The 13039-nt window shown below is 31.2% G+C and overlaps 1 protein-coding gene across 1 annotated transcript; it reads left to right on the top strand.

Moving 5' to 3' along the window:
- The first annotated feature begins 3928 nt into the window (after positions 1–3928).
- On the top strand, positions 3929–12254 carry LOC111690930 (fatty acid synthase-like). The gene is made up of 8 exons (XM_046949745.1): positions 3929–5976; positions 6046–6463; positions 7405–8691; positions 8750–9362; positions 9451–9725; positions 9799–10148; positions 10222–11299; positions 11474–12254. Exons 1-8 carry the CDS (start codon positions 4043–4045, stop codon positions 12080–12082), a joined length of 6564 nt encoding a protein of 2187 aa, XP_046805701.1. The 5' UTR covers positions 3929–4042; the 3' UTR covers positions 12083–12254.
- The last annotated feature ends 785 nt before the right edge of the window (positions 12255–13039 follow it).

The following is a 13039-nucleotide window of genomic DNA, read 5'->3' as shown; positions in this document are numbered from 1 at the left end:
AGTGAAAATTTGAAAAATTTTGATAATTTATAATTTATTTATTTAACTTGTTCTCTAATTTTTATAATCATTATTTTAAATATTGAAGAAAATTTATATAAAATAATATATTTTTTTTTTTTAAATTTATATACAAAATCTACTGTTCAAAATAATAGCTTTGTTCCAGAACTTTTCCTTTACTTGTAAAAAGTACAGGAACCGAAAAAAATTCTCTGTAAATAAAAAAATTTGAAAAATTTTTTGTTTTCAATGTACTTTTTAAACAAATAATTTATTTGACAACTTCTTTCTATTTGCCAGGAAAAAATGTTCTGTCTAATACCTGCAAGTTCTGGCAAAGAGAAAATATTTTTATTTGCTCAAATTTGTTCTATTTTACAATTTCTGGTACAAACATGCAAACTTGACAAGTAAAGGAACAAACCTAATAGGAGTATTCGATTTAAGTTCAACTATTTTTAAAATAAAAACAAAAACGAAAGCACTTTCATCTAAAATATTATATATTAATGTGTGGCAGTACAACATCAGTAATTTTTGTAAGATATTCTTTAGATCTTTTTCTTCATGACACATGTCGTGGCCGATTATCAACAAATATGCATTAATTTATGCAGAAAGCCTTAAAAGATGTTATACGCAAGGTTTTTAACGTTTTGCTTTAGAATCAGTAAGTCGGCAACCAATGTAATGACCTACATCCTATGGAACGAGCTTCCACCAATTTAGAAGCAATAATGTTTTTTAACGACACTGCCATTTTATTAAATTTGTTTATTGGGAATATGAGAGCATATCTTGGGCTAATATGTGTACCTACAACATTTGGGGTACGATTCCATTTTACAATTAATTAGACCAAACCCTTTTTTGTCAAGACCCATCATGAATCATTCATATTATACAACTTCCTTGAAAGTTAGTTTAGAGCTTAATATTTTTCGATTAATGGACTTCCAATATATTTTCTGAATTCATTTAGATTTTTAACTCTGATATTTTCTTTAAGGATTTTAAATGAAATAATTGTGAACTGAGCTCAAAATCATCTAAATATAACAGTTTTATATCATATTTTTAATATTTACTACGAATAAAGGAAATTAATCTAACTTAGGTTAGATAATATACCGTACACCTATTTTTTTGAACAGTCGTAATCTGATATAGATTTCAAAAGAAGTGAATATCAAAAAAACTAATAGACATATTTACAAAATTTTATTTGTTTTGTATTTTAAACACTTAACAAATAAATATCGTGAAAAAATATTTGATTCCTGTACATCTTTCTTTTTTAAATTAAGATGCACAATTATTTTTAAGTCTCACTCCTTTTTTTTTAAACGCAGCTGTATGTTTAAACAGGGAAACCAAAATATGCAAATGCATGTTTTTTGTAGTGTATCGTATGGATTAATGAATAATATATTTACACGTTTCAGACAAATTTAACAATTTTGGCATCAATTTGTGAGAACATATTTTTGAATATTTTACCCATAAGAGCATAATTCATATTCGAGTTTTTACAGCATATTTTTAAACTTTTATAGCATTTTTTGATGTTTTTCGTTTTATTAAAACACATTTTTTTCAAAATTTAATATTATTTTTTTTAATTAAAAAATATATTTTTTAATTTCTATTAAAATTTTAGTTTTTGTTTGTAAAACTTGAACAGCAACAAAATACAGTAGTCTCATAAAAATTTGGATTTCATAAGACCAATCCTTTTTAATCGTTTAGAAAACTATTAATGATAATTATTATTGGTTGTTTGGATCGAAAACGGAATTCTATTCAAGTAGTTCTTTAAACCAAAGAATAAATAAGAAGTGAAACGCTGTCAAAAAGTACCTAAGTCTACTGTCAGTCGGTACCTAACTCTAAGAATGTATTAGTAGAATTCTCAAGCCAACATAGTTGCAAAAAATCGGATTTAAAAATTTTACAAAAAATTGTTTCAGTTGAATTCATATTTTAGAAGATTTCTTTAAATATTTTGCAACATAATTTATCTATAAACATTATATATGAACGTATCTTTGCTTTTTAATCTGCAATATTGAAATAATAATTAAGTTAGTTGAAATATTTTTTCTTGTACCATACGAAAATTTACAACATTGTTCTTTTTTCGTTTTAATTTCAACAACAAAAATTAAATGTCAAAAAAATAAAAAATATTTTTTTTCGTTTGTAAAAAATTAAATCTTTTCGGGCTATTAAATATATTTAAAGTGTGCAAAAAAAATAATAAAATATAACGTTAAGTGATAAAAAATATTTTCAAGTTCTATAAGCCACGAATTTTCGCGAAAAAGTTTGAAGTTTGGAGAGAGAGAGTAAGTTTCTTACATATGTGTTGGAGTTACACAGAACTCGTCTGTGAGAAGAGCGTAACGTTGTTGTTGTAAAAAAATGACAGCGTTTTACTTCTTAGTGTTCAGTGCAAAGAATAAATAAGAAATGAAACTGTTGTCAAAAGTACCTAAGTCTACTGTCATCCGGTACCTAACTCTAAGAATGTATTAGTAGAATTCTCAAGTCAGCATAGTTGCAAAAAATAGTATTGAAAAATATTGAAAAAAAAATTATTACATTTCAATTTATACTTTGAAAGGTTTCTGAAGATATTTTGCACATATTTTATCTATAAACATTTTATAAACACGTCTATTTGTTTTTTAATCTATAATATTGAAAAATAAATTATTTATTTGAAATATCTTTTTCGTTTACCATACGAAAATTTGCAACATTGTTTTTTTAGTTTTAATTTCAAACAACAAAAATTCAATGTCAAAAAACAAAAAATATTTTTTTTTTCGTTTGTAAAAAATATATTATTTTCGGGCTATTAAATGGTTTTAAATTGTGCAAAAAAATTATAAAATATAATGTTAAGTGATCAACAATATTTCAAAGTGCTATTATCCTCAAATTTTCGCGAAAAAGTTTAGAAGTTTTGGGAGAGAGAATACAATTTTTACGTATGTGTTGGATTTACACAGCACTCGTCTGTGAGAAGAGCGTAATGTTATTGTTGTTAAAAAATGACAGCGTTTCACTTCTTGTTTATTCTTTGGTTCAGTGCTTTAAACTATAAGATAAATCAATTATCAAAATCTTGTAGTATAAAATATGACATTAAATAATAAATATTTTATTTCTTTCAGTCTTGTTGAACTTTTCAATATTAAAAAATATACAAAAAAATTATTTTTAGAACATATTTTTTTCAAATTTGAGTTTTTTCTGCCTATTGAAATCGGACCATAAACCTAAACTCGATAACATCTCCTCTCTTTACATGTAATTATACCCTTCACCATCGTAAGAAGGGTATATATAAGTTTTCCACTCCGTTTGTAATTTCTATAATATAATTTTCCGACCCTATAAAGTATATATATTCTGGATCCTTATAAAAAGCGGAGTTGATTAAGCTATGTCCATCTGTGTGTTTGTTGAAATCAGTTTTTAAAGGAGCGCAGATATCAGCGAGGTCCGAATCTTCAATAATTCTGTTAGGCATGCTTTCGAGAAGATCGCTATTTAAAATCAGCAAAATCGGTCCATAAATACCGGAGATATTATATGTTATTGAACCTTGGAACATGAAATTAAGTATGTAAATTCGGAATTAGGCGAGAGCACACAAAAGGGAACTTTTTGATACTTTTTCATTTTTCAAAAGGTACTTTTTGATTTTTCTATAATAATTAACCCCGAAACATTATATTACATCGACGATGGATGAAAAGCTGTTTAAAGTCTATAGACGCCTAAACGGCTGGACAAGTTACAAAATAATTCAGAAACTGCAACAACTAGAGTCCTCAAATTTGATATGAACATTTGGCGACAAAATGGGGAAACTGGCTATAGTGGCCGTGGCAACTCCTATATCAATATATTTATTTTTTTATTTTCTTTTCACAGATCAAGCAAATCATTGCTGGCCAATCGTATTTCATTCGTCTTGGGTCTCAATGGTCCATCGCAAATTTGTGACACCGCATGTTCCAGTTCAATGTATGCGTTAAACATTGCTTATGAACACATGAAAAATGGAATCATAGATGCGGCAATTGTTGGTGGAACAAATGGAATGATATGTCCTTTTATAACAGCAAAATTTGCAAAGCTTGGTGTTCTTTCGTTAACAGGAAAATGTAGACCCTTCGATGATGATGCTAATGGATACGTACGATCTGAAGCTATAAGTTGTATTTTTCTTCAAAGAAAACGTGATGCTAAACGAGTATACGGGACTCTTGTTCATTCTGCAACGAACTGTGATGGTTTTAAAGCTGAGGGACTAACATATCCCTCTGGACACATGCAGATGAAACTGCTTTCAAAATTCTATGATGACATCAATTTGGATTTAAACGAGTTGGGGTATATGGAGGCTCATAGTACTGGTACGGTTGTAGGTGATCCCGAAGAGTGTAAAGCAATTGATCAATCTATATGTAAAAGACGAAACAGTCCATTGCATATCGGTTCTGTTAAGTCAAATTGCGGCCATGCCGAAGGATCATCCGGAATTGTATCTTTGACTAAAGTCTTATTTACTTTGAACAACAATTGTATTCCGCCGAATATAAATTTTTCAAAACCTCGCAAAGCAATTGAAGGAATTCAGGAAGGAAGGCTTTTGGTAGTAACTGAAAAAATGGAATTAAAGAAACCCTATGTGTGCATTAATTCATTTGGTTTTGGTGGGGCAAATGCTCACGCACTTCTGAAGCAACACACCAACGAACATCCAGTGCCATCTTATGGGGAAAACGATTTGCCATATTTATTAACTTGGTCGAGTCGTACAGAAGAAAATATAAAAACTGTATTTGACAGTATAGAATCTCAGCCCTTTAATTTGGAACATTTGGCATTGATGCATTCATCTCAAGCGGGTGGTATTAAAGGAATGTTGTATAGAGGATACAATATTTTAAAATCTAAAAATCAAACATCAAAACCTGAAGGCTTGTCAAGGTTAGTGCAATACAATGATGGCGTTAAATATCCTATCGTTTGGGTATTTTCCGGAATGGGATCACAGTGGGTTGGGATGGGCAGAGATCTTATGAAAATAAAAGTGTGCTCAGAATCAATTTTAAAAAGCCACGCAACATTGAAATCAAAAGGATTGGATCTCATCAATATATTAACCTCAGACAATATCGACACATATGAAAATATCCTTCACTGTTTTGTGGGTATTGCTGCCATCCAAATAGCATTAACCGATCTACTTCGGCTTCTCCAAATAAAGCCGGACTTTATAATAGGCCATTCTGCGGGAGAAGTTGGATGTTCGTACGCCGATGGATGTTTAACTGCAGAACAAGCTATTCTAGCTGCTTATTATCGTGGAAAAGTTAGCATTGATGTTCAAACAATTCGTGGTTCAATGGCAGCTGTTGGTCTAGGCTTTAGGGATATTAAACCAATGCTACCATCAACAATTACAGTAGCATGTCACAACAGCAGCGAATCATGTACAATTTCGGGGCCTGTAGACGATGTTTCTAGTTTTGTTGAGTTTCTAAAATCGAAAAATATATTCGCTAAAGAAGTGCCCTGTGGAAATATTGCATATCATAGCAAATACATTCAACAATTTGCCCCTGAACTCTTGAAACACTTAAAAGAAGTAATTACTAATCCAAAACTTCGATCTGAACGGTGGATAAGTACTAGCGTTCCATCCGATAAGTGGTTGCTTAATGACAGTAAATTTTGTTCAGCAGAATATCATACTAACAATCTGCGAAACAGCGTCCTTTTCGAAGAGGCTGCTACATATTTGCCAAAGAACACGATAATGATTGAAGTAGCACCGCATTCTCTGCTTCAGAGTATTATGAAAACATGTAACCCAGATGGCATCTATATCGGTCTCACCAGACGTAATGCTAAAAACAATGCTCTCCATCTGCTCGAATCTCTTGGCAAGTATGTTAATTTAAATATTGTCATAAATATTTTCCTCTAAATTAATATAAACTCTTCGCCCTCATTTAGTCTTTACATAAATGGTTGTGAATTAAGTATAAATGAACTATACCCACCAGTTAAATGGCCCGTCTCAAGAGGAACCCCTTCGCTGAGCAACTTTATTGAGTTCGATCACTCATACGACCATGTGATTAATTTTTATGAAGATGATTGCATTAAAACAGGAAATAAAACAATAACAATAGCTCCCAATTCTGAACACAAGTATTTATTTGGTCACGAAATTGATGGCAGACCTTTAGTGCCAGCCACATTTTATATTGAAAGTGTTTGGAAATCGTTTGCAATAATGCATGGCACTCTTGATTTTGAAACATTCGATGTAGAATTTGAAAATGTTAGATTTTTACGAGCAACAACTCTTTCAGCTAAGGATCAAATTAAACTTCAGGTCTCAATCCAACGTGGAACAGGTGTATTTGAGGTAAAATTATAATTTCATTCTATTGTAATTATTTTTTTTCGACTGATTTGAAAAACTGTTAACCAGAGAGTTCGTTAAAAGCTAAAAAAGAGAAACATTTAATTTAAATTATTTAGTTTCGCTAATAAATCTTTGATCTCATTTGTAACATCGAAATTTTCTAGATTCTTATTCTCAAACAATCTAGACATGTCTGTCAGTCAGTCTCTTGAGAGAACGATAGGACCTAGACTATTGTTGCAGTTTGATTGGTATTCAAAATGGATAAAATAGGTTTACATTTGGACATGGCTTTAGAAAATGAATAACGTTCATAACATGCTTTAAAATTCTAGTATTTTTATGAAATTATACTTAAATTTTTTATAAACCAAAATTTCTTATAAATCGGCAAATTGAAATTTGCCGATGTATATATTATATATTTTTTATTTTTTAATTCGATAAAATTCATTTTGATTTCGATACAAGTTGAAGTTCTGATCACCTTGGATAATAATAAGAACATGTATAACAATATTATGATAAATACAAAAATATAATGAAATATTTTGGCGGTATTTAATCATGATATTTTTGTATTTATCATAATATTGTTATACATGATCCTATTATTATCCAAGGTGATCAGAATTTTGTTTTTAATATGTATCGAAATCAAAATGAATTTTATCGAATTAAAAAACTTTTAACGCATAACCTACTATAGTGAGGAGGTATTATGAGTGATATTTAATGCGCATAAAAATATTGGTCTTACATACATACATACATACATACATATATACATATATACATGCATACATACATACATACATACATACATACATACATACATACATACATACATACATACACACATACAGGTTTCTCATAATTTAAAAATAATTCATTTAAAACAAAAAATTGGAACATTCAAATATTACCTCTAATTAATCTAGATAACTGAATCGAAAACTATTATTGCAAGTGGTGTAATACGAAAAATACCAGAGAAATCTCAACCGCCTGCAATATCATCGAAACCAAGGAAAGAAAATGTAATTCTAATGAAAAAAGATTTCTACAAAGAACTTAAATTACGTGGCTACCATTACAATGGAGATTTCCAATCTGTTGAATTAGCTTATGGTGATGGGTCGTATGGTAAAATAAATTGGTTTCACAATTGGGTGGCCTTTATGGATTGTATGCTCCAGTTGAGTATTGTACAAAATGATTCTCGCAATTTAGCGCTACCTGTCAAATTACGCTCTATGCGCATTTACGCGAATTATCATAAGAATACCTTTGGAGATAATTGTGAAATTGAGGCTTATGCCAACAGTAATCGGGTAGTTGCAGGTGGAATTGAAATCATAGATCTGAAAGCTAGTCATGTTCAAAGACGAAAGCCTCCGGGCGAACCGGTTTTGGAGAAATATCAATTTATACCGAATTTTGAAGCTCCTAGACTTACTGCTAATGATATATCGAGATGTTGTATACAACTTTACTTGGAAAATTTCTCTGTGACCAAATGTTCCGTACTACAAGCTGTTAATTCACCAGAACGCGATTTCGTATTTCTTAATGGGTTAATGCAGGCAATTAATGATTTACCAACCGTACAGGGCGGCTATATGGTTTTAAATATGAGTCCAAATTTAAATTTTACACAAGATTCGCAGGAAAGTTCAAATATAAAATACATTAGTTCTGTTGAGGAATTAGAAGGCAGTGCAGACATACTTCTGTTAGATGAAACTAATTTAACTTCTGATTTACTAATGTTAGAATCAAAAGTATCCGCCAACTCTATGGTTTTGATTAAAACAACTCGTCAAAGTACTCTTGAAAACTCGAATTTGCAAAAGAATTATTACTTAATATCGCTTTTACCCTGCTTAAATAGCTCATTTTCAATATTAATTCTATTAAAAAGACAACCTATAAAGCAATTAGCGGAAGAAAATGCAGAAAGATTTATAAAAATTTCCGAATATGACAACAAGTTTCAATGGATTAATGAGCTTAAAAGTGTTATTGGAAAACGTGTAGTATTGGTAGCCGAAAACGAAAAACATAATGGTTTGATCGGTTTAGTAAATTGTCTGAGAAAGGAACCTGAGACTCCGAACATTCGATGCGTTTTTATAGATGATATGAGTGCCCCTGGGTTTGATCCCAATCTACCATTTTATAAAAATCAGCTAATATTGGGTCTCGCGATTAATGTATACCGGCAGGTAATTTCACAATGACTTTAATTTGTTACATTTTGAATTACAGTCTGTTTTGTACTAGGGTCAATGGGGAAGTTATCGTCATTTGGAATTGAAACCGGTCTATCCGGCAATAGAACATAGAGATCATATTTGTGGTGCTATTGGAAATATTGGAGACTTTTCAACATTGCACTGGCAAGAAGGACCATTCAGCCAAAATAATAACAAAATTCGTATAGCTTACTCGGCACTTAACTTTCGAGATGTTATGCATGCTTCGGGTCGTCTGTCTGCAGAGGACATTGGTCTCACGCGCCTTGAGCAATCGTACATTTTTGGCCTAGAATATAGCGGTATCGATGAAAAATCGGGCAAGCCTGTCATGGGCATGGCATTGCACTCGGCAGTAGCATCCCATATGGAACCTAATTCAATGATATCATGGGAGGTACCCAACCAATGGACTTTACGAGACGCTGCTACAGTTCCTGTTGTATATACAACAGTATATTATGCTTTCTTCTATACCGTTGATATAAGAACAGGAAAAGATATTCTTATACATTCGGGCAGTGGCGGAGTAGGAATTGCAGCTATTAGAACAGCTATAGCATACGGCCTGGAAGTATACACGACTGTTAGTACACTTGAAAAGAAAAAATTTTTACTGCAGACTTTTCCACAACTTAAAGGTTTGTTTCGTTTGATAGTATTGGGCAAATAAGCAGCAAATATTTAAATAAATGTTCCAAATATTTTCACTTAAAATTTTATTTGTAGAAGAAAATATTGGAAATTCTCGTGATTGTTCTTTTGAAGAAATGATTAAGGTCCGAACACATGGAAGGGGTGTTGATTTCATCCTAAATTCACTGTCTGAAGATAAACTGAAAGCTTCACTTCGTTGTTTAGCACCAAATGGACATTTTCTGGAAATTGGTAAATTTGATATGGCTAACGACAGTAATATTGGCTTGGGCGTCTTCTTCCAAGGACAAAGTTTCCATGCAATATTAGCAGATAAACTTGAACAATATGCTCCACAATTACTAGATGTAAGATCTATAATCACAGTGACCGATTATATGTATTTAAATGTAACTACTCTTATTTGCTAACTTTACTTAGAAAATTAAAAGACATGTTGCGGAAGACATACAAAATGGCATAGTTAAACCTCTTCCATCCACTATTTTCAAACCATCTGAGTTGGAGCATGCATTCCGTTATCTGATGACTGCAAAACATATTGGCAAAGTTTTGATAGAAATTCGACCTGACGTATCATCACCTGCTACATATCCTGTTTCTGTGACGCCAAAGGTATATTTCCATAAAGAACTTGTCTATGTAGTACCCGGTGGTTTAGGCGGCTTTGGCCTAGAACTTGTTGATTGGATGATTCTGCGAGGCGCACGAAAGATTGTTTTAAATTCAAGACGTGGATTATCGGACAATTATCAAAAACATAGGATTTCGTAAGTATATTTCTCATTGAGTAAAATTTCAGCTAAAATGTATGACTATAAAAATGTATTTAAAAAATTGTAGAATATGGAATAGCTATGAGTGTCAAATAAGAGTAAACACATCAGATATCACAAAAGAAAATGGCTGTTTAGAACTGCTAACAGATTCTATGAAACTCGGAAGTATTGGCGGCATTTTAAACTTAGCAGTTTTGCTTAAAGATGGTATTTTTTCTAACCAAACAATTGAATGCTTTCAACAATCTATGGCGCCAAAAGCATTCGCCACTAAGTATCTGGACAAGTTGTCTAGGAAGCTTTGCCCTAAGTTACATTGCTTTGTCATATTCTCTAGTGTGTCCTGTGGTCGTGGCAATGCTGGTCAAACTAATTATGGAATGGCCAATTCTATGATGGAACGCATTGTTGAAGAGCGTGTATCACACGGATATCCTGCAAAGGCAATTCAATGGGGTGCAATTGGGGAGGTAGGACTGGTGGCTGTTATGGCGGAGGGGAAAATAGATTTAAATATTGGTGGAACCCTTCAACAACGCATAAGTTCATGTCTTGAAGTGTTGGATGTTCTTATGACATCTCCAGATCCGATTGTCTGTAGTATGGTGGTAGCAGAAAAGAAAATTATGGCAGATAGTCAAACGGCACTTCAATTTGTTCTGAACACTTTGTCGCTGACGCAATTAAAATCCATATCTGTTAATTCTACTTTATCTGAACTTGGCATGGATTCTCTTATGGGCGTAGAGATTAAACAAACACTAGAGAGAAATTTCGACATAACTTTATCACCAGCAGAACTACGAGCCCTCACAATTGAACGCTTAAAAGAACTTTCTGAACTACACAAGAAAAAAAGTGTTGATGCCGATACGAATGACGATAATAGTAACTTCCTTACCTTAATGGAAAGTTTCTACTTCAATGTTACATTAGAAACTATTAACTCTGATTATATGCTTCCAGTAAACAATGTCAAATTACAAAGTGATCCGGTAATTATATTTCCCGGTATTGAAGGTATTTGTACGAAAATTTGGACACAAATTGGAATGCAATTGAAGTCACCAGCTTATGTTGTGCAGTTTTTAACGAAATTTGATTCAAATAATTTTATCAGTGTTGTTAAGTATACTGTAGATGTAAGTATACAGCTTTAGGAAGTCCATAATTTTTCAATACGTTTTAAGCTATAAAAAATTGAAACATATTTTTTTGGTCTTAAACTTTTTTCCAATATGTTTTACTGCTCAAATAAAATGTATATTCGTATTACATTTGATTCTTTAATATATATCTTTTTTAATTTTTTACAGAGTATTGCAAAGTTGCTAAATGATCGAGGTATCAAAAAATTTAGAATCGTAGCTTATTCTTTTGGTACTCTAATCGCTCACATTGTAATCAAAAATTTGGAAAAATTGGGCTACACTGGTTCGATAATTTACATAGATGGTTCTCCAATATGGGTAGAAAATATAAGTAAGGAAATGAAAACAATGAAAACTTTTGAAATTGAAAAACAAGTAATCCTTTTAACCCTAAAATCTATTTTAACCCCGGAGCAAATGGTGAATTTTCATAAAATCCTTTCAGATAATAGTAATCTGGAAACTATTTTCTGGAATATAAAACAAAATTTAACCATAAATAACGTAGATGAATGCTTGCATTATTTAAATGCAGTATTATCTGTTACGGAAGCTGTAATGCAATCCGAAATGTTTAAGTCGGTGGAGATCATTGAATCAAAACTTTTGATGATAAGCCCGACAAAATTATTGCAACCAAACTTAGATAAATTCTATGGTCTCAAGCCGGTTACAAGAAACGTTATAGATGTCACAACTCTTGAAGGCGATCATCAAACTATATTGCAAAATGTACAAATTCCCAAATTGATAAACCAATATTTTGACAAATAGTTAAACTCTACATTATAATTATCATTATATGTGTGTATGTAAATTAAGTTGTAACTATGTGTTGAAATACATATTTCTGGTCTTTGTAGCAGACAAACCTAATATGAAATTGTTTAAGAAAAATTATATGTAAAAACATGATTTAAAAATATACATATTTATACCATGTGTAGTACTTTAAAATATTGTTATATTTGATAAATAGTCAATATAGGGTTTGGGGTTAATTTTATCATTAAAACTGAAAAATTAATAATTTAAGAAAACACATCCAAAAAGTTTTCAAACTAATTCTAAACAAGTAATATATTCGGCCTGCCGAATCTTATATACCCACCATCTAAACATCCTTATTAATAAATTTGAATATAATCGAATATCATTTATTAGATCTATATTGAATTTTATCATTATATTTCAATATTAGCATGAAATATATCAGGGAAATATTTAGAAGAGGACCTTTAATAAGCGCCTAAGTATGGATCAGGCTCTTTCAAATTAAAAACAGAGTAATATATTCGGCTGTGTCGAATCTTATATACTCCACACCATGATGTGTTAAATAACAGTATGTAGGAATTTTACTAAAAAAACCAAAAAATACCAATTGTAAAACGATAAGGTACCATTTAAAAGTCCCCTACCTGCATAATTTAATTATTCTTCAAAATTATAGAAAATTCAAATTTAAAGAACGACAAAACGTACCAAAAAGACACCAACAGTCCCATTTTATACGTTCTAACTTAATCCGTGATCTACGTGCTTAATTTCATATATCTAGGTTCAATATTGTAGAAATTTCAACAAGTAAGAATGTTATATTCGAATTTCAGCGCAAAACTCGAATTTTTAAGTCAGTAATGGGCGTTAAAGTCATTTTGTTGGAGGGAACCATATATGACGGGTAGGGTCAATTATGAACCGATAAAATTTGACAGAGAGAACTTGATT

This window comes from Lucilia cuprina, chromosome 4, assembly GCF_022045245.1.
Source record: "Lucilia cuprina isolate Lc7/37 chromosome 4, ASM2204524v1, whole genome shotgun sequence".
In the NCBI taxonomy this organism is placed as follows: Eukaryota; Metazoa; Arthropoda; class Insecta; order Diptera; family Calliphoridae; genus Lucilia; species Lucilia cuprina.
The sequence above is the reverse complement of the archived record's forward strand: the minus strand, read 5'-3'. Positions and strand labels throughout refer to the sequence as shown.